Source organism: Haemorhous mexicanus, chromosome 27 (assembly GCF_027477595.1).
Source record: "Haemorhous mexicanus isolate bHaeMex1 chromosome 27, bHaeMex1.pri, whole genome shotgun sequence".
NCBI lineage: Eukaryota > Metazoa > Chordata > Aves > Passeriformes > Fringillidae > Haemorhous > Haemorhous mexicanus.
In genome coordinates this window covers 3768795-3790007 of record NC_082367.1, presented here as the reverse complement: position 1 = coordinate 3790007, position 21213 = coordinate 3768795, and the positions used below count along the sequence as shown (strand labels likewise).

Genomic DNA, 21213 nt, shown 5'->3' with positions numbered 1-21213 from the left:
CATGTGTGAGGCTTTATTTTTACTTGCATCATTTTTATTTAATCCCAAAGCAGGGAGCAGATATTGGTCTGGGTGGGTGGATGTGGAGGGAGGCACCAGGCACATCCAAGGACTGAAAACCATTTACTTTCTGTCTTTTTTTGTATTTTAATGCCATTTAACTAAATTTTTAAAAAATACAAATGCCATTTTACTAAATTTTTAAAAAATACAAGAGCTTGTTGAAGTGCACACAGCCATCCTGGGGCAGGATGGCTGCTGTGGAAATGGCAAAGGGCTCTGGAAGTGGACAGCCCTGGCTCCTTCCTGCTTTATGGGGCATTTCGTGGGATTTTTTTAAACAGTAGTATTTGTCGCTGATTTGGGCGCCGCTTTGCTGCGGTTTGCGGTGTCCTTGTCACCGACACCCCCCAAGAGCCGCCGCTGGGGCCGCCCTGCAACGGCCCCGCGCGAGCCCGGGGCGAGAGCGGGGAACGGTGAGGGGAGAGGGGAAAGCGGCCGGGAACGGTGAGGGGAGAGGAGGAATCGGCCGGGAACGGTGAGGGGAGAGAGGGGATCGGCCGGGAACCGTGAAGGGAGAGAGGGGATCGGCCGGTAACGGTGAGGGGAGAGGGGAAAGCGGCCGGGAACGGTGAAGGGAGAGGGGGAATCGGCCGGGAACGGTGAGGGGAGAGAGGGGATCGGCCGGGAACGGTGAGGGGAGAGAGGGGATCGGCCGGGAACGGTGAAGGGAGAGGGGGAATCGGCCGGGAACGGTGAGGGGAGAGAGGGGATCGACAGGGAACGGTGAGGGGAGAGAGGGGATCGGCCGGGAACGGTGAGGGGAGAGGGGGAAATCAGCCGGTAACGGTGAGGGGACAGAGCGGCCCGGCCCGGCCCTGCGGCGGGACAGGAGCATGGTCGGCCCGGAGGAGCTGAGTGCCCTCGTAGCAGCCGAGGTGAGGCTCCTTCCGAGCCGGCTGCTGAGCCCTTTCCCTCTTTCTCCCCTTCCCCTCTTTCCCCTTCACCTACAGTCGGACCCCTGTGCCCCGCGGCCCTTTGTGCCCTCTCTCCGGGCTTCCTTCCTTCAGGATCTCCTGGGTCAGCCTTGGGGTCGGTTCTCAAGCAGCTCCGCCCAGCGCACTGTGCCCGCGGGGCTGGGGCAGACATGGAATAGATATCCCGCTGCCAAGGGATTCTGCCCCAGAACTGACCCCGACCGTGGGTTTGGGCACCTGCAGCCCCCTCGGGAGCTCCTCGGACCTCCTGGAGTGGGGTCTGTAGCTTCTGCCCGTTGTGCAGGGTGTGCTGGGTAAAAAAGGAGACTGAACACTCTGCTGTTCTTTCAAAGCCTTGGAGTCCCGGGGGTCATAGCCCTGCGCTAAGCCTTCAGCGGCAGCACAACAGAATCAGTCACATCCTCAGCCGTTTTTGTCGAAGCTCAGTAAATACCATATGCTGTGAGCAGCTCCTTGTCCCTGCAAACAGTTACATTCCTAGTGAGGGATAGATGGGACAGGGTTTTTCCCCCCAGACCGAGGCAGAGGATGCCTCCCATCACCTGCCCTTGCGCTCCCCCATTTTAAGGACATGTATCTGCATTAGGCCAGGTGCCAGGTTGCAGCTTGCTGCTGCTTTTCTCCTGAAGAGCTTTGTAGTTTTTGGCTGCAGCTCCATTTCAGGTGTATTTCCATGAATAAACACACAAATCTTCTGCTCCCTTTCAGTCACCTGTTCAGCAAGATGGCCTCGCTGAGTGTAAAGCCAGGCCAGCGCTTCACCTTGCCGGACTGGCAGAACAACTCCCGCCTCATCTCGGCCAACGCCGAACAGCAGCGTTTTAATTCCCATCACATCCGGCAGGAAGGACGAGTTCTCCGCAATGACACTGGCAACCAGGTGAGCTCTCTGCCAGGGGGGCTGCTCACAGCTTTGTCAGGATAGTGGGGCTGAGGAGCTGGGGAGAGTGTCTAGATTTGGGTGTATGGATGAGGGAATAAAGGGCTTTACCTGTACAGAACATGCTAAGTATGGACATTTACTCCCTGTAAACCCACCTGCAATGATATATCTGTACTGTCACTAAATCCCCATGTGTGTTTCTCACATTCACTGCCACTGATGTTGTTCTCTGTGCTCTCCATTTGTGTAAATGATTGTGATTCCAAATGGCAACGTGTTGTATTCCTGTGAGAGGCTCAGTCAGTCCTGAAAACGGGGAAAGGTTTCAGCAAGATTCACAACTACAATTTTAAAAAGAGTAATGGCATTTCTCTCTAATTCCAGGCAAAATGGGATGAGCACAACAGCCGAACCCACCTCAAAGATCGTATCACCACTGTGGACAAATGGAGAGAGGCCCTGGCCAAATGCCTCGCAGACATAGATTTGGAAATTGATGCCTTAAGCAAAGTATGTTGGGAAGGCAGATGGCTGGAAATGAACTTACACTCTCAACATGGGATGTGGAATAATTGAGGCTTGTCTTGTGCAATGGGCAAGCCCATCTGGAGTTCAAGGGGGGGCTTCTCACTAGATAAATTTATATACATATATATATGTGTATATTTTATACTGAGATCCATACTTGATGGAATGACTTTCTGGAAAACAAACCACTGTGTTCTTGGCTGAGCAAAGCCATCTCATGCAGCTGTATATTACACGCTTCTGTTTGGATTTCTGGGTGGGTTTTGTTGTTTGGACTTTATATAAAGCACTGAAGGATAATAAGAAATATGTTAACACCATCCTTCAAAAATGTTTGGATTTACATAGGGAATAGTGGTGGGAAATCTCTGATACCTGATTGCTTCTTCCAGGTGAAGGAAGCAGCAGAAAATGCCATCCAGGCAAAGAACTTGTGTTTGGATGTTGCCATTGAGTGCCTGACTTTCCGTGAGAGCCGTCGTGACATTGATGTGGTGAGGGATCCTGTGGAAGAGGAGTTACACAAAGAGGTGAAGGTGATTGAGAAAACCAAGAAAGACCTGCAGCAGAGAGTGGATGATGCCTTCAGACAGCTCTGGTGAGGAGTTACAGCTGTTGGCTGATGACTCTGCTCTCCTTGCTTGGCCCCAGATACTTAATGCCTTTAATGCCACACTGAGATGGGCAGGCAGGCAGGGAACCACACAGGTACCCTGGACGATTTTCAAGATTGGGGATTTGGCAGGAAAGGGTTTGTCAAGGGCAACTTCACAAGGACCATTTGGAAATTTTGTCCCAGATCTCTTGTGCCACCTGCCTTGCTTTAGGAATCAGTGGCCACAAGATGTCAAAGCTCCCAGGCCCTGATACTCTGTGGGAATCCTTCACAGCTCCATTCTCCAGGGTGATACCAGCCAGGCAGGCAGTGCTGGGCAGGTCAGGCCCAGTTCCCAGGGAGGACCAGAGCTCATCATTCATTTCACTAAGGTGACTGACATAGTGATGAAGGCTTTAGGAATTGTGAGCTGCCCCTGCCCTGGGCCTGCTCCGTGCTGACTCCAGCCTGGCTCTCCACAGCCTCTTAAAGGAAGCTCGTCAGCAGCTGAGCTGTGACCACCGGCACAAGGTGGAAGCGTTGGAGCTTGATCGACAGTGCGTGTCCTTCAATCCCACCTCTGGCAACATCTCCTTCAAGGTCAACCCAACACGGATCCCAGATGGGTAAGGAAACTCTGTCCTCCTGTGGTTAAATCTGCCCCAAGCCCTGGGTTGCTTTTTCCTTCCATGCTGTGTCCAGGCTTGGTGGGAACAGTTTTGGAGAGGCTCAGAACAGAAATTGGCTGCGGCATGGGGAAGCCACAGATTTTTGGGAGATAGCTAAATTGTCACCACAAACCCAGTGGGGGCCAGGTGCCCTGCCTGCCTCCTGCCTGGCTGTAAGTGACACTCAGCAGTGACACTCTGGCCCAGCTCAAGGGGACCTGCTGCACATTTTCAGTTGCCTGGCATTCCTTTCCATGGTTTGGATGTGTCCCTGGTGGAGCAGATGTTGGGCCTGGTGGTGTTTAGTCTCTGAGGAGATCAGGGAAGATGTGACCTCCAGCTTTCCAGAATCATTTTGTGCTGCCACCTTGGCCTGCAGCAGGTGGTTCCTTTAAAATGTCTTGCGAACACTCAATTTATTTTCCTAACTGACTTCTTCACAGAACAACTGCACTTCAGGAGTGGGAGCTGAACAGCCGGCGCAACAAGGAGCGTGCTGAGGCAGAATTGAAAGCCTCGGTTGATCTCCGAGGAGCAATCACACTTACCATTGCCCAGGTAAACTGCTTCCTTGGTCTGGAATCTGTGCTGCCATTCTGGATCTGGTGTGGGAGAGTAGCAGGCATGTCTCTGGATCTGTCTGGGTGCAGCTTCCCTCCTGGTTTAAGTAGGAGCTTGGTTATGCTGGAAAGTTTGCAGCAGTCTCAGCAAGCTGGAGGACATGTTCCTGGCCATTAATCCCCACCTTCTGGCTGCTGGGGAAGTGTGACCTGCACACATGTGGGAGCAGCCAAACCTGACTGGTTTTGCTCCTGGGCTTGTCCCACCTTCCAGGCACAGCTTGGGGGGGACACAGACACCTTGCAGCCATGTGTGACTGGGGCTGTTGTCTCCTCAGACAAACAATGAGCTGGATGCTCAGCGTATAGCTACAGAGTTTGCACTGAGGAAGAGGATGAGAGACATGGAAGCAGCCCTTAGTGAGCTGAAATGGCAGGAGAAGAATGTAAGTGCTGTTTCTTTGGTCATTGACTACAACCCTGGCTGGGAACTGAGTCCCAAAGGCTCTTTGTTACATGGAAAGTGACACGGCCCGAGTGTAGTTTCCACGTGTTTGCTGTTCAGTGGCACATATGATCCCAGCAGTATCCCACCTCTCACAACTGCTTCTCTGGCACTTTCAGCCTCTTTATTTCACCCCTTGTCTCAGCAGCACCATACTGGTCCATGTGAAAGCAGAGGTTCAGTCCCCAGAAGCCCTTGAGTAAAATCTATCCCCAGCACAGCAAAATTCCCAGAGACATGGGGGCAGTTTCCCAGTCTGCATCCCGGGCTGTCCCTCATGACACATGTCTATCCTCAGACCTTGGAGGAGATTGCTGAGATGGAGGAGGAGATCCGGCAGCTGGAGGAAAATATCAGGAAGAGAACACTGGATCTGAAAGTGGCTCACACCCGCCTGGAGACGCGCACGTACCGGCCCCACATCGAGCTGTGCCGGGATCAGGTACCTCACCTGCCGTGCTCCCTGCAGGGAGCTGAGGGGAAGGGGGCTCTGGAAAACATGGATGAGTGTTGGAGCAGCTGAGCAATGCATCCTACAGGGACATAGCAAAGCAAGGGGATAATGTCAGAGCTGGGGGACAGGGGAAAGAGGGAACTGTGGCCTTTGTCAAGCCCTGTTAAGTGCTGTCCCCTCCTCCCTGCAGGCTCAGTTTGGACTGACAGACGAGGTCCAGCAGCTGGAGGGGATAATCCGTGCACTCCAGCAGAAGAGGACAGAGTCACAGTGAGTGTCCTGCTGTCCGGGAACAGCAGGGCCCAGCGCTGCCCTGAGGGGACACGGCTCTGGGTGTCCCTGCTCTGGGCACACCTCCAGCACGTGCCTTTTGGTGCTCATGGGACTTGGGCTCATGAGGGGCAGCAGTGTTTGGGCTTGGTGTATGTAGGGTACAAGGGGTCTGTGCTGGGAGGGGAATGGGGCTCCCACAGCCCCTGCTTGACTCAGAATTCATCCAGGCCCTGACTGTTCCAAAAGGGACAAAAAAGAGAGTGAGAAGGAAGGAACAGAAGTGCTGCTGTGGGCTGGCAGCTCCCTGGGTGCACATCTCTTGCTGCCCTGCCAGAGCAGTGTGTGGGCTGGCTATTAACTGCCCCAAACAATGAGTATCTGATGAGTTCACTCCTTGTACAGGGCCAAATGCTGTCAGAAAGTGGGATGTTGGGTGCTTCCTGTCCAGTTTAAAATCATGGAATATCCTGAGTTGGGAGAGACACGCAAGAATCACTGAGACCTGCACGGGACACCCCAACAATCCCACCCTGTGCTTGAGAGCATTTTCCAAATCTTCCTTGAGCTCTGGCAGGGTTAGGGCTGTGACCATTCCCTGGGGAGTGTGTTCCCATTTGATCTCAACTCCTGACCCTTCTGCTCATTCCCAGGGATGCCTTGGACGCTCTTTACAGACAACTGCACCGCATTCAGACCGATATTGGCTACAAAACCAATTCTCTGCAGCTCGACAACAAGTGCATGGACACCCGGAGAAAACTCGTGGTCCCTGTGGAGAAGTTTGACCCAGAGGTCGATGCTGTCAGCCGCACCAGGAACCTGCCGAGGGAAAGTCAGCTGGAGCTGGCTTAGCGCGCCGGGAATTGTGCAAGCGCGGGGGGAATGGAAAACTCCCGGTGATTCAGTTCCGCAGCGAGGAAAAGCGACATCTGCGTCGTGTTTGGGGAGAATGGAATTCTTCTCCTAGTTTGTTTTATAACTGTCTGGCCCTTGGATGATGTTTACAGCCTCCCGCGCTCCGAGGAGATTTATAAACAATAAAGGGCCTGTCCCCAGTTGTCATCCGCGGCGATTAAATCCAGCTGGATTGCAGGAAAGGTTTGAGGGAGCAGGCGGGTGTGCTCTCGGCACCTCGGTCCTCCGGGCCGCCAGGGGGCAGTGTGGTCCGAGGGCGCTGCCTCGCACACTGCCCCCTGGCGGCCCGGGGGAAGAAGGCGCCGCGCGCGACAAGATGGCGGCGGAGGGTCCGGCCTCAGGCGCCGGGCGGGTCCCGGCTCGTCCCCGGCCCGGCCTCGCTCGGTTCCGGGGCTGCTTGGCCGGGGCGTTGTTAGGGGATTGCCTGGGAGCTGTTTTCGAAGGCAGGAGCGTCGTGAAGCTGCCGGAGCTGCTGAGTTTCCTCAAAGGGCTGGAACCGGCGCCGCCTGAGGAGGGAGGGGAGGCGGCGGGGAGCGCACGTGGAGGTGCGTGGGGGGGAGCGCGGCGGGGAGCGGGGGATGTCCCCCGGTCCTCCCTTCACACACACCCCGCTATGCACGGCACTCGGCACCCCAGAGATTCAGGTTAGACCCCAGCACTCCCCAGAACTGGGCTTTGGGGTCCAGTTTGTGTCCCACTCCCTCAGCACCCCCAGGATTGTGCTTTGAGGTGTGCCCAACCTGCAGAATCCCCAGTCCTTCAGCTCCCCCGAAACGTGGGTGCCCCCAGTGCTTAAACCCTCACCTGGTTGTGGGGCATCTCTGCTGTGACTGCCCTGGCTGTCCCCTGCACTGCTCTGCTCTGTGCCCCTGTGCTGTGGGGGTTCAACACCCGTTCGTGAGTCCCTAGAGATTCCTTAGGGACACCCTGATGCAGAGGGACCCCTGGTTTGCTCTGCTCGGCCCCTGCTGCTCCTACTCCAGGGAGATGAGGTGGAATGTGCTGTGAATGGGTGTGGCAGTGCTGGGATGTCGGCAGGCAGCAGAGGTATCAAAACTTGAGGAGGAGAAGAGTGAGAGAAGCTCAGAGATGTTTAACTCTTAGGAAATGATTGCAGCCTTACAGTGCCTGAGGGGGGACTGCAGGAAAGATGGAGGCTATTGACAAAGGCATGGAGTGACAGGACACGAGGAATGGCTTTCCACTGCCAGAGGGCAGGGTTAGATGGGATATTGGGAAGGAATTGTTACCCATGAGAGTGATGATGCTCTGGCACAGATTGCTCAGAGAAGCTGTGGCTGCTCCATCCCTGGACGAGTCCAAGGCCAGGTTGGACAGGACTTGGAGCAACCTGGGATAGTGGAAGGTGTCCCTGCCCACAGCAGGGAGTGGAACAGGATGGGCTTTAAGGTCCCTTCCAACCTAAACCATCCTGGAAATCTGTGATTCTGTGTTGGCCTGACTGTTGTCCATATATGCCTCTGGATGTCAGACATCTTCACCTGACTGTTACCAATCTTGAAGTATATTCTGTGTCATTATAGCTGTGGATGCAGCTCCCTGGCTGTGTCTCGTTACTCTGGCAACCATGGCAGTGTCAACCTCAGAGTGCCAGGGAACTTAAATTCCAGTCAGGTTTGGGTTGGAAGGCACCTTAAAAATAATCAAATTCCACTTCCTGCCGTGGGCAGGGACACCTTCCACTGTCCCAGGCTGCTCCAAGCCCTGTCCAACCTGGCCTTGGACACTTCCAGGAATCCATGGGCAGCCCCATCTGTCCCAGGCAACTTGTGACACTCAGGCCTGGAGATGAGGGTGGTGCTGGCAAAGGGCAGGAGCAGTTTGTCCCTGGCTGCTGGTGTGACTCTTTGTCCTCCCGTTGCAGAGTCGCTGCCCTACACGGACGACACGGCCATGAGCAGATCGGTGGTGCAGTCACTGCTGGCCAAGCAGGAGTTTGATGAGGTTGACATGGCCAAGAGGTGAGCATGAGGCTTCCTGAAGGTGTAACCATCACTGTGACTGTGGAAGGGGACAGGGGCTGAGGCAGACTAATTCTAATTACTAATTTTTGGAGGGGAAAAAGTTAGGAAATAGGCAGTTAATCCTTTAGTTTGTTAATCTTTTTGCTTTGCCATGCCTTGGACTCTGCAGCAGCATCAGCTGCAGTGTGGAGTCTGAAGCTGCCTTGACAGGGCAGCACTGCTGTGTGTCAGCTTTGTGTGTGTTCACCTTTGGGGAGGAGAATGCTTGGAGATTCCAGAAACATTTTCTTTCATGTTTATTTGTTGCTATTTATGTTTGCACTGCCCTTAATTTAGTGAGGGAATAGGAGTGAGCTCAGCTTGACTCTGTTTATGATCTGTTTCCCTGTTGAATCCCCAGCCCTGAGAGCATTTGGTTCCACTTAAGGGAAAGCATTTCTTTGTTTAGAAAACTCTTCCATTGAACTTGAACAAAAGACTTTCCTTGTGGTTGTGACCCACGGAAATGTTTTAGTTTGCTTCTATTTTGAGGCAGAGTTGAGAGGGAAACAAGTGGGTTATGGAAGGTGATGTTTATACATCCTTCTTTCACACTGTTCTTCGGGAATTGTTTCCTGCAGAACTGAATCACTGAGCCCTGGCTGTCACTGATTTACATGCGTGTTATTAATTCACTTTAGCAAGAAGCTTCCTCCAATCACAAACCCCAGTAACAGACCAAACCCCCCGGGTGTTTTCCCCCCTGCCCACACCAGGTTTGCTGAGGAGTACAAGAAGGAACCCAACAGGGGCTATGGGATGGCCGTGGTCAATGTCTTCAAGAAGCTCCTGAGCCCCAAGTGCAGCGACGTGTTTGAGCCTGCGAGAGCTCAGTTCAACGGGAAGGGCTCCTACGGGAACGGCGGCGCCATGAGGGTGGCTGGCATCCCTCTTGTCTACTCTGACATCCAGGATGTCAAGAAGGTAACAGAAGATTCTGGGCTTCTCTGGGTGCCCCTGCAGCCAGGGGAGTGTCCCAGGAAGCTTTGCTGACACCGGGATTTCTCTGGCAGTTTGCGAAGCTGAGCGCAGAGCTGACCCACGCCAACTCCCTGGGCTACAACGGGGCCATCCTGCAGGCCCTGGCTGTGCACCTGGCATTGCAGGAAGGGCTCAGCAAGGAAACCTTCCTGGAGCAGCTCATCAGCCACATGGAGCACGTGGAGGCAGATGACAAGTCTCTCAGTGATGCCCGAGCGTGAGTAGCTTGGGGAAAGCCCCAGCCCTGCTGTGGTGGTTTGTTCTGGCTCTTCACGTTCTCTCTTCTTCACTGCCCTCTCTGTTTGCAGGCTGGGATTTGAGGATTTACCATTTTCCAGGCGTCTCAAGAAAATCAAGGAATTTTTGGAGCTCAGCAGTGTTCCCAAAGCAGATGTATTGTTTGAGTTGGGTAAGTACCTTTCTTAGGAAAGCTGGAAGCAGGACTAACTCAGCAAGCCTGGTAGATGTGTGTTCCCCTAGATTCCTCTTCAGCCTATGCTGCCTGTCAAGCACAGAATATGCTGGAAAAGCAGCCTGTGCTCACCAGTCAGGAATTCTGAGTCTCAACCCAGTGTATTGATAGGAAAAAAATGTCTTGCTAAGGGAAATTCAACTTGTATAATGTTTCTTAACATTCCAAGACCTTTTAAGGGCTGTTGGGTTATCATGTTGAGTGGGAATGAGTAGATGTGTATGGCCAGCCTATACTGGGGTAACTGGGAATTGCTCTGCAGGATGTGAGTGGTACTGGGGAACTGGGGGGTTTCTGAGGACAAACATTTGCACTTTTTCTTGGTGAAATCCATGATACTGTTATGGAAAGTCACCAGTGGGAAGGGAAAAGGAAGGAAGGCCAGAGGGTGCTGACAGGGTGTGTTCCAGGCAATGGCATCGCTGCGCTGCGCTCCGTCCCCACTGCCATTTACTCCTTCCTGCGCTGCATGGACGCTGATCCTGACATTCCTGCCCACTACAATGCCCTGCAGAGAACCATCATCTACTGCATCTCCCTGGGGGGGGACACGGACACCATCGCCACCATGGCGGGGGCCATCGCCGGCGCCTACTATGGGGAGGAGCAGGTGCCCCCGAGCTGGGAGCAGAGCTGTGAGGCTTTCCAGGAGACCCAGAGGATGGCCAAGAGCCTCTATGAACTCTACTGCCAGCGGCTCTGAGATCCAGGGCAGCTCCAGGGCTTTCCTGAAGGCAAAGGGATGGTCAGCTCTTCTTCCCTGGTCAGACCCAGCAGTGGATCCGTGTCAGCGGCGACGCCAGCGAGCCTCACCTGGGAAGGGTGCCTGCTGCTGTCAGCTGGGAGCAGGAGCCAGCCTGGAAAAGAGGAGACCTCCCCTTCAGTCACGGGTCAGCTGGGAATTGGCTGCACTTGGACAGTGGTTGCAGCTTCCTGAGTGCAAACAAGTGTCTCATTTTCCATGGATTTCTGCTGCTTGCTTTGTCCACCATTGTGCCATTTGTCATTGCACTTACTGGTGGCTGTCTGAATCCATGGACTTTCTCCCTGTTTTCCTCTGCTCCTGTGTCCATGGGCTGTGTTTTGGTGGTCAGTGGCTTGTCCAGTCTCCACACCCCTGGTACAGCAGCAGGTCATTGTCAGCTGGCCAGATAAGGGATGTCATAGGAGTCACCAGAGAGGCCTGGTGGCCCAGGGTGTCACCTGTGCTGAGTTAGGATAATGGAGCGCAGATTTCCAGGGACATTTGTTGCCTTAAAGGCAGAATGGGAAGGCCCAGAGATGGGATTTCTTTGCATTGCTGATGGCTCTGTGAGAGACCTTTGATGCCTGCAGACAGTCCCAGCTGGGAGAAGGTGTCACTAATTGCTGCTCCTCCTGTGTCCTTGGCTCTGTGATCCAACAGGCACCTGCTGCACTTTGTGCCCCCTTGCACAGCTGCTGTCACACTGCTGCAGCCACTCTGGCTGTTCCTGTATTCCTAATCCATGCATCCTGTATTTTCAAAGTCCTGTATATGCCCAGAGCACCGAGTGAGATTCCTGTTTAAATCACAAAATACCCCAAATTGAAAGGGACCCACAAGGATCATGAGAGTCCAGCTCCTGTCGAGTGCAGTTTGGGGGAGTACAAGTAGTACAGGGATAGAATGCCTAGTTCTGCTGCAGTCAGTCCCAAAAGTGACTTGAGCAGGATGCAGGAGTTAATTTATCAAAGTCTCAGCCCCTGTACTTGGTAAAAATTGATCAAGAATTAAAGGGAAAGGGGGTTAATTGGGGACATCAATATTGAAAAGAAGCTGGTGCTGGTGGCCAAGAACATTCTAGCACAGCTGTGTTCCAGAACTTCACATTTAAAACCTTTTCCTAGTGGAGCTGGTCAAAAAGGGAGAAACAGCTTGGGAATGGCACATCTAGAAAGGATTGGAAGCTTTTTAATAATTGAAAACAAAAAGTCATCACATGGAAATGTTTATAAACTTAAATGTGACAGTGTAACTCTTGTTATTTCTCCAGCATGTCTTGTGACACTGGGAAGTGGCTGTGGTGCTCCCCAGTGGTGTCAGCACGTGGTGGCTGTGTCAGGCTGCATGCACATGTGGGAATCTGGCTGCCACAGGTCCTTCCAGTTTTCCCTGTTGTCTGCTTCCTTCAAGTGCCAGTCTTTTGTGTGATGCTATAATGGGTTTTCCTTGTATAAATGGATTCTTGTCCTGGGAACATGTGGAATTTTGGTCTGTTGTATATTTTTGTATTGTGCTGCAGATCTGAGCTGTAAAATATCAGGTTTTCCACATTATTCTGCCAGAGGGACAACCAGATTCATTTAATTATTTAAAAAAAGATATTTTTCTTTTAAAGCAGCTTTATAATTTTAAATGTTTGGAACTCCTGACAAGCAAAGAGCTCTTGTTTAAGGACTGGAGCTCTTTGAGCCTGAATTTAGATCTGTACTAAACCCTTTTGTTTCCTGGGAAAGAAGTAAAATCCCTCAGTTATCTTTGTTAAGTAGCCACTGCTCCTGTGTTTTCACTCAAGTCATGAAGTTGTGCATCCTCAGTGCCAAGAGGAGCAGGAGTGGTTCTTGCTACAAGGGTGAGTTGAACTGGGCGTTGCAGGAGGGCCTTTGGAAAGGCCCCTTTTCCTTCTCAGCCTGTGGAAGGAGTTCTGGTGCTGGAATCCAGCATGTGATGATGGTGCAGAGACCAGGGAATTCACTGGGAACCTTGTGAATGGCAGCAGGAGCATGGCTTGCTCCTTGGAATGAGCTTTTGAAGGTGCCTGTGTGTCAGCCAAGCTTCCCTGGAAATGTTTCACCTCTTAAGGTGAGATCAGGTGGGAAAACACATTTTCTTCTCTTTGGACTGTGAGTCTGTGAAGGTGCTTTGCAAATGATTCACCAGTCCTGAGTGTTCCTGACTCACTCAGGATTGAGGCTGGCTGTGCACAAGGTGTGTGATGTAGGATAAAAAAATAATGGGGAAAGAACCACACAAAGGGAAAGGGAATCACTAAGACTTCAACTTGAGTCCCTGAAATTAATAATCCCCAGGCTGGAAGGATCTGGGTTTCAGCCTTCTCTAAAACTGAATTGCTGGAGACAGGACTCTTTTCCTTGATCACAAGAGACATGCAATAACTTTTGCATAAGGATATCAGTTAGGGAATCTGCTGGGAATGGGCGAGATGATTTGAGGTGGAAATAGAGTGTGAGAGAAGTGTATGAGGCAGAGCAAGACCCAGGACAAAGCACACCTGAGCCCACCTCTATACAATAAGTTTTATTGATGTTTGTCAATACAATCAAGTACTGCAGTTTTAGTTGTGAAGAGCAGGTCAGTTTTGGGTCACAAAGAGTGCATTTTAAACCAACTTTTACTAGGACAGTGCATGTAATAAGTATTTACAAAACTAAAAACCTCTATATACTAGGTTAGAAATGAAGATACTAGAGGCAAATTTAAAAAAAATAGTAAGAATTTGTATATAAAAATGCACATTGTAATGCAGTTTTCAGCATTAAAAATAGACATACCTCATCCAACCCAACCTTTTTTATTCTTGTGATTGAAACCAAAATCCCACGCGCTCACACACACGACAAAAAAGAATCCTTTCTGCTGGCTAATATGTACTCAGTATTCCAGAAAAAAAAAAAATCCTTCTGGAGAGTGAACAGCCTCCCTCATCCTGTGCATCGTTTTTTTAGCCTAACTATGTGCGTGTAATATCTTTGCTTTCCATTAGTGTGTAAATGTAAGAGGTTAAATAGCTGCTAGGGGTGATTATGGGTTTGCTCTGCACGTGATAGGAAAGTGGAATTACAAAACTGTATCTACAGCACAAACTTAATCTGGGGGTGGCTACAGTGAGGAGTTTGGTCGTTGCTTTTTGCCAGCTCGAACAAGAAGTTTGGAATGAAGCAGAACAGAACAAGAAGAGATGGGCTGTAGATTAGGTACAGTATAAATAAGTTGCTTTGAGGAGCAGGATGAAGCTCCCACCAGGCGTGGCAGCTCCTGGCCCTGCACGAGGCTGGACCAGCTCAAATCCTTCTATTCTCCAGAGAAAAGGAGCCAAGTCCCCTCCCAGCATCCTCTCCGACCAAACCTGGGCTTGGAAAAAACATCTGAGCTTCCACTTTTAAGGGACTGTTCCTGCTGGGAAATAACCTGTTAGGATCACAACCCAAATGGTCCTGACCATGCCTTCAGGAGTTAAAAATGTCCAGTGGGATCAGACACCTTCCAGCTTGGAGGTTCATCTCTGCATGACACTTGCAGCTTTAATTAAGGAGAGAAATTTACAGGGAAAAGATCCCAGGGAGGGGACACACAGCCAGAGCACTGGCCTTCCAACTGCAAATTTCCTTCTTGTGTTTCTTAATTTCAGGGTAGGTGAGTTTTTAAAAGGAAGGCCTGAATGGCAAGAGGCAGAAACACAGGACAGGCTTGAGGAGAAAACAAACAAGCAAAACAGAAATAGGAAAAGAGAAGTTGTTTAAATATCTCATAGAGTCCATCTGGAAAACAAGCCCAGTCCCAGTCTTGCTACGTTTCTTTGGCCATCAAACAGGCTTTGGGAAAATGCAAAGGTCAGAGCTGGTGACCAAATTGTTGCTGTTTCTCAGGGATGTGCCTTTGCAGAAGGACATGCAGTGGGATGTGCACATGGATTGACTTCAGCAGCATGCTCCTGGCCTGGGATGAGCAGCATCCCTGTCCTGGAAGTGGCAGTGACTGTTCTACTGTGAGAAAACCTGCAAAGCCACAGGATCTGTGTGGGGCAGTGCCATCATGCCTGGCTCAGAGCCCTGCAGCTCATGCTCAGGTCAGTAATGCTCCAAGAATTAGAGAGACAAAGTGGTAACAACAGGCAAATGTTGATTTCTTTAACCTAAGTCACAGAGTGGCCCCTGGGCTGGTGCCCTGTCACAGGTATTGCACTACACTCGGAAGTGATGTTCTTATATGGGTCATAGCACCGTGGTGAAATCACTGTGTGGAAAGTTAGAACCAGCACGATTTTTTCTTAATTCCAAGATCCCCAGAGAAAGGGGGGACACCAATGCAAGAGTTCACACATCCCAAAATAGTGAGACAGGAAAAGCAAGTTGTCCATCAGTGGCACTTCCTTATGTCACACCAGCTGGCAGCACCGTGAGCTGGGCTTGCACTGCCATCCTTGTGTGGGCAGAGATGCTCCTGAGGCCAAGCAAGTCTTTGGGCTGCAGAGACAGATGGGACAGGACCAGCCCTTGGACTTCCCAGCAGGTGAATGGAGAGAGCAGATCGTTGTTCATCACGGGGGTCCCAGCTTCCCTCACTGCCTTTGGAACTGGTCATGGCATCCTCCCAGGTACCAGTGCCTGGATGATTTTATTCCTAAAGGTGCTGGGGGGGAGGGTTAAAAATAATATTTACTTCTTAGAAGAAGGTGCTTATGCAAAGTGTTCCACTCTTTAGGATTATAAATCCAACCACACTGAATCTGGAGTGAATCGGAGAGACTGCCCCAAAGCACAGTCTGGAAAAACAGGCGTCAGCAAGCCTGGAACTTGGGCATCTGATGGTTTGGAAGGAAATTTCTCAATCCAGCATGGATCCCTGCTGCTCTATGGGTTTGTGTAAGTGCCTGGGACCCTGTGTTGGTTACCAACACATCAGCCATGACACAGCTGGATTTATTTATCTAGCATTCCAAATGGGAAATGAGGGCACTTGATACAGACCATGGGGGTCTGGTCTTCCTCTCTGGATCACAGAGCCAGATCCTTGCCATCCCAAGCGTGTTCCTGTGTTTGATGTCCAGTCACTGGGATACTTATTCCAAATATGCTTTGTTGAGGAAGTCACTTCCCTCCCTCCCTTCTCCCTCCCCCCAAAAAAGAAAGATAGATGGATAGATGTCTCCTTCCCGATTTACCCTCTTGACTCATGGATCAAACAGCGTGAAGCAAGGTCCCATGACAATGTCTTGCGCGTTCTTCCCAGTGATTTTTCTTTTTTGTATAAATTTTAAAACACTTTTTTATCAAAAAAAAAAAAAAAGTTTATGGCTAAAGTGGGTGAAAAGGAAACGTGCCCAACAGCTGTTATGTGGGGCAGAGCAGGAACCCAGAGAAGGAGGAGTGGATGTATTCCGTGGAGTACAGCCCATTGGCCTGGTCCGAGGGCATCTGTACCCAGACCTGGTCGTTCTCCTTGAGTTCAAGCACGGCACTGCCCGAGGCCTGGTCCAGGTACCCCTTTTTGTACTCATCGTAGGTGTAGGTGGCCGGCACGTTGTTCTTATACAGAGCCACCCAAACGTTGGTCCCTTTGACGTGCACATGGTAGGCAAAGTAGTAGATTCCAGACACGGGGCAGGTGAAGATCCCGGTGACCGGGTTGTAGCCATTGTGCCCGTTATACAAGGTCCGGTCAAACTTGACGGGCATGCCGGATGCGGGGAAGGGGGAGGTGAGGATGGCGGTGAAGGCCGGCGCGATGCGGGCAGCGAGCTCTCCTCGGCCGTACTGTGGCTTGCCCGGCTTCCCGTTGCCCAGCACAGCCCCCTCCACGCCACCGTCCGGCAGGTGCAGCCCCGCGATGCCCGTCTCGTCCAGCACTCCTGGCGCTCCTGGTGGCCCAGGTGGCCCCGGTGGCCCTGGTGGCCCGTTCAGCCCCGGTGTTCCTGGCATTCCGGGTGGGCCGATGGGTCCGGCCATGCCAGGCTCGCCAGTCTTCCCCTCGCCAGGAATGCCAGGGAGCCCGGGCTCCCCTTTCAGGCCTGGTAACCCCTGAGGCCCCATGGGACCAGCGGGTCCTTGCAATCCCGGGATGCCGGAGGGGCCCCTCAGCCCCGGCTGCCCCGGGATCCCACCGTCCCCTTTGGGCCCGGGGCCGCCCGTTAATCCAGGCACCCCTGGAAGGCCAATGAACCCTGGTTCACCCTTGGGGCCTATTGGGCCGGGAGGTCCCAGTGACCCGGGCAGGCCCCTTTCTCCCGGCACCCCAGGCTTCCCTGCAAAGCCATTTGGGCCCTGGTCTCCGCGTACCCCTGGCATTCCCGGGGGCCCCGTTGGCCCCACGTCCCCCTTGGGGCCGGGCAGCCCGTGCTTGCCCGGCAGCCCCATGGACCCCGGCAGGCCCGGCGGGCCGATGATGCCCGCAGGGCCTGGCTCGCCCGGCTCACCATCAACACCGGGCTCCCCCTTATCGCCGATGGCTCCCTGTGCCCCGGGCTGCCCGCGGTCTCCTTTCAGGCCAGGCATGCCTGGCTTCCCATAGCCCGTGGGGCCTGGCAGGCCAGGGAGGCCGCGGATCCCGGGCTCTCCCTTCGGTCCCATGGGGCCCTGTATCCCCGGCACCCCCGCGGCGCCCGGGACACCGATCCCATCGATCCCGGGGGGTCCCCGCGGCCCCACAGGGCCGGGCTCCCCGGTGACACCCGGCCCGCCCGGGGGACCCATGTCACCCTTGTCCCCTGGCGCGCCCGGCAGCCCATTGAGGCCAGGCTTCCCAATGCCAGCAGGCCCCGGGGGCCCCGCGGGGCCGGGAGGGCCCCCATTCCCCCGGGGCCCTGGTAAGCCTGGCTTCCCCACACCGTTTTCACCCTTCATCCCTCTTTCTCCGCGGGGACCCGGCTCTCCTTTCGGGCCAGGCTCTCCCCGAAACCCGGGCAGGCCAGGGCCTCCCTGGGGACCCGGCTTCCCATTGACAGAGAGGCCAGCTGGCCCGGGCAGCCCCGGCGGGCCGGGAAGGCCCCTCGGCCCTTGCTCCCCACGCATGCCAGGCTCGCCCTTGGCTCCGGGCATCCCTTTCATGCCCGCCTTCCCGGGGAGCCCTGGGATGCCAGGTTTCCCAATGCCTGAGAAGCCCGGGGGCCCAGCAGGCCCAGGCTGGCCGTGCATTCCCGGCTTTCCCGTGCCCGGTTTTCCCGGGTAGCCTGGGGGCCCGGGAGGTCCACGTGGGCCAGGCTTCCCTGGCGGTCCTGGCTCCCCTTTGAGGTCCATGGGCAGCAGTGGTGGCATGTCTGTGGAGAGAGGAGACACAGAATGTCACTAGAGCTGGCCGTGGGCAAGGAGTGTCCTTGGGATGCTGGAGCCAGGGTGTCTGAGTAGCCTGGGCTGGGCTTGAAGGGGGACCCTTCCACTGAAACATGGCCACAGCAGCTTCCTGGGGCCCCACATCAGCAGGGCTGTCCTGAAGCAAGGCCAAAGCCCAGAGTTCTCTCGTTCCAGCTTCACATCCCTCCATGATGTCAGGTGACACCATGGAAGGTGCCAGTGCTTGCTGTCGGCTCTGGCAGGGCTATTTGGTGGTGAGTTACTGCAGGGTGGTTTTGGAGCTGGATTCAAACCTCCTGCTGCCTCGCTTCCCAGCGGCCTCGAAAGCACCGTGGGATTCAGTTGTTCCTGCCTGGGCTCAGCTGAGAGGATGGTGACAGAGCGAGCCAAGACTGGGGATAATCCCTCACCCCGTCCTGCAAGTCCAGAGCTTTGGGAGACCTTTAATCCTTTTGGATTAAAAAGAAAACTCTTGGACATGTACTCCAGAGCCTGAGGAGGTGATGGATGTATGGGTTAGGCCATGCCTACAGTGCTTGCTGGCACAGCTCCCGAGTCCAGCAAGGCAGAGAAAAACCAAAAAGCAAAAAAGCTCTGGGGATGGAGCAGAAGCCAAGAGCTGGGAGGGAAATGCAGCCTCAGCTCCGTCCAAATGAGTCAGCCCAGCTGGGAATAGGCCGCAACCACTTGACATTTCAAGAATTTATTGAGGTCTTTTGCAAACGGATATAAGAAAGAAACTAATGGGCTGAGAGACTCCAAAGGCAAAGAGAGGCAGATGACATGCCCACCACAGCTCAGCATGGAAAGCACAGACGTGAGCATAAATAACTCCTCGAAGCTGGCCCAGGCAGGGTGTCACCTCCCACGTGACACCAGGAAAGGGTGAGAAAGAATAAATCTGACAAACTCTTTTTTGGGCAGTTTGAAATGAAGGAAATACTCAACAGTCACATGTACATGTGATGATGGTGAGAAATGCGAAAGGCAGAGGAAAGGGCTATGACATCTTGGGTGAATTTAAATCAAATCTGCCCAAGGGAGATCATTCCAATTGGGAAGAGATCTATATGGACAAGTTCCTGGCATGGGGATGGATGCTGCCTGGGGTGGGAGCAGGATACAAGGTCTGCCAGTCTGGCCCCCTCAGTGAGCCAGGCTGGGCTTTGGGAGCACGGACACACGTGGTGCTGGGATCCGCCAGCACGGAGATTTCCTCAGTCAACGGGAAAAGCTTATGGGAGATTTGAGACACGTGAAAAGAATAACTGTGGCAGCAGCAGGCACAGCTCCTGGAGCATCAGAGGTGGCTTTGCCTGCCCTGAACACAGCAATTAGCTCTGGCCCTCCCTAGCCTGGTGCCGCTGTGTTTTCCTTGGGTGATGGAAACATTTTTAGAGCTTATCTATAAATCAAAGCTTGGCCCACGTCCCCAGCTGTAGCTGTGGTCACTTGGCTCTCTTGATGAAGGAAATACTTGTCTGTCATGACACTGCCACTGGATTTCTGCAAACTTCTGCTCCTCACCCAGGAAAATGGTGTGGAAAAGAGGGCAAGGGAGCTGTGCAGTGCTGCACTATTTGTGGGGTTTGGATTCTGGAAAAAAATTCTCCAGTAAATGATTTCAATGTGTTTTCTCTCCCCACTTTTTCTTTTTATTTTTTTATTTTCTTGCAATGGTTTGAAATGAATTAGTTTTCTAGGTCATTTTGCATGGAATCAGAACAAGGATCTACAGCTGAGCCCACGAAGGAAGGAAAAAGCACACACACTCTCTCTCACACAAGGCAGTGGAGAGAAACGCCAGGCGAGAGCTGCCAGCTTGCAGGCGGCCAAAAAAGCAGACGGGAAAACCAAACCGGGGCCGTCAGCAGAGAGAAACTGGGACACTGCAGCCCCACTGGTGTCCGATTTCAAAAGCTCATGTCTTACCACAGACACATGTCTCGGAGCTCTGCACTTCACAGCACCAGCGTGGGGTTCTGTGCTCCCCTTGCCGCATGAACCGAGCTGCCGTGAATGTTAACGGAGCCAGCTGGGGCAGCAGGAGGGGCACAGGGCAGGAATGACCCCTGGGAGCTCCCACCACGGAGCATCCCACCTCCTGAGGAGCATGGACATGGCCAGGTGGGTGCTGCAGCCCCTCTGGAGCTGTGTTCATCCCAGTAAGGACCCCTCCTGCCTGGAGAAGGGACGCAGCAGCGCAGACCGGCCAGCAGAGGAATAATCCAGCAGGATGGGAAGTGGTTCCCAGCCACGAGCAGCCAGCAGCGGGTCTGGCCAGCACGGCCAGATGACACTGCAGGAAGGAGAGGTTGGCTGCTCTGTGGCGGAGCCTGGCCGAGCTTGTTCCAGAGCTGCTGCCAAGCTTTGTCTCGTGAGAGAGTTTCACAGGCTCACAGGGATGTTGTGTGGGATCAGTGTTTTAGCACCTCTCAGACTGTCTCCCAGCAGTGGGTGCCCCAGCACAGCACTCATTCGTGGGTTTACCTGGCTGCAGGGCCATCTACATGGTTTAAATTAAGCCAAAATAAACCCCCATTGTGCAAATCTCTGCTTCAATGTTCTGAGCATTTCAGCATTTAGCAGCATCTCCTCCCCTGAGCTCCCTCTGTGCTCTGGGGCAGCTATTTTTGGGTGAGAAAAAGTGTCTGGCACCCTGAGGAAACCTGTCACTCACCAGATGGCACCTGGAGGCAGGAGGGAACCCCCAGCCCCGCGGCCAGGCTGGGGCAGCCCGGGGGGCCCCGCAGAGCTCCCCCCGGGTCGGGGTAACCCGCAGGGGCACGGCACAGCCCTGCGCCGTCTCGGCGAGTCAGCTGAGCTCCCCGAGCAGGGCAGAAGGCCAGCAGGGATTTTCCTTGCCAAATTAGAGGTTAAGCAGAGATGGGAGCTCGGTGGGATCCAGGAGGCACCGGCTTCCCCAGCTGCCTCTGTGCGGCCCCACAGCCGGTGGCTCGGGCTGCAGCTGTCCCTGTGCCACTCTCTCCTGTCCCCCACCTGTCCTCTCCTTCCCATGGGCTTTAGAGGAGTAATGTCCAAGGGACCTTTGTGCTCTGCCCTGCCTCAGTGTCCCCTCTGCCTGGTCTAACCTGGCAGAGCTTGTCCAAACCACTCCTTGCCCCAGCCTGGCACACTCTCTGCTCTCCCCACCATAGGCAGCATTGCTCAGAGGCAATACAAGTCACTCCCATGCATAGGAAGAAGGGGAAAAAGAAGGGAGAACAGCAGGGAGAGATTTGAATCCAGTCCCACCAGCAGCTGAAGTGTTCCTGTGCTACGCTGGAAGGTTTTGGCTCTGGCTGGGA

The 21213-nt window shown here is 53.5% G+C and overlaps 3 protein-coding genes across 7 annotated transcripts in view; 2 read left to right on the top strand and 1 right to left on the bottom strand.

Moving 5' to 3' along the window:
- Positions 1–1686: 1686 nt before the first annotated feature.
- Positions 1687–6519, top strand: TEKT2 (tektin 2). 2 transcript variants are annotated; one of them, XM_059868504.1, is made up of 9 exons: positions 1687–1878; positions 2266–2391; positions 2802–3007; positions 3487–3630; positions 4116–4230; positions 4571–4678; positions 5036–5179; positions 5382–5461; positions 6115–6519. In XM_059868504.1, exons 1-9 carry the CDS (start codon positions 1723–1725, stop codon positions 6314–6316), a joined length of 1281 nt encoding a protein of 426 aa, XP_059724487.1. In that variant the 5' UTR covers positions 1687–1722; the 3' UTR covers positions 6317–6519. The 2 variants fall into 2 exon arrangements, with proteins under 2 accessions (XP_059724487.1, XP_059724488.1); XM_059868505.1 differs by lacking the exon at positions 4571–4678.
- Positions 6520–6677: 158 nt separating this feature from the next.
- Positions 6678–20455, top strand: ADPRS (ADP-ribosylserine hydrolase). 4 transcript variants are annotated; one of them, XM_059868498.1, is made up of 8 exons: positions 6678–6924; positions 8265–8361; positions 9120–9327; positions 9417–9601; positions 9693–9793; positions 14486–14685; positions 15321–15481; positions 19609–20455. In XM_059868498.1, the coding sequence occupies exons 1-8, from the start codon at positions 6696–6698 to the stop codon at positions 19907–19909; spliced, it is 1482 nt and encodes a 493-aa protein (XP_059724481.1). In that variant the 5' UTR covers positions 6678–6695; the 3' UTR covers positions 19910–20455. The 4 variants fall into 4 exon arrangements, with proteins under 4 accessions (XP_059724481.1, XP_059724480.1, XP_059724482.1 ...); XM_059868497.1 differs by having other exon boundaries at positions 19601–20455; XM_059868499.1 differs by lacking the exon at positions 19609–20455 and adding an exon at positions 18221–19581.
- The window catches only part of COL8A2 (collagen type VIII alpha 2 chain), a 29559-nt gene continuing 21467 nt past the window's right edge, over positions 13122–21213 (bottom strand). The window contains exon 3 of the mRNA XM_059868493.1: positions 13122–17871. Within this exon, the coding sequence (XP_059724476.1) occupies positions 15950–17871 (1922 nt within the window). The 3' untranslated portion in view covers positions 13122–15949. The remainder of the gene's footprint in view (positions 17872–21213) is intronic.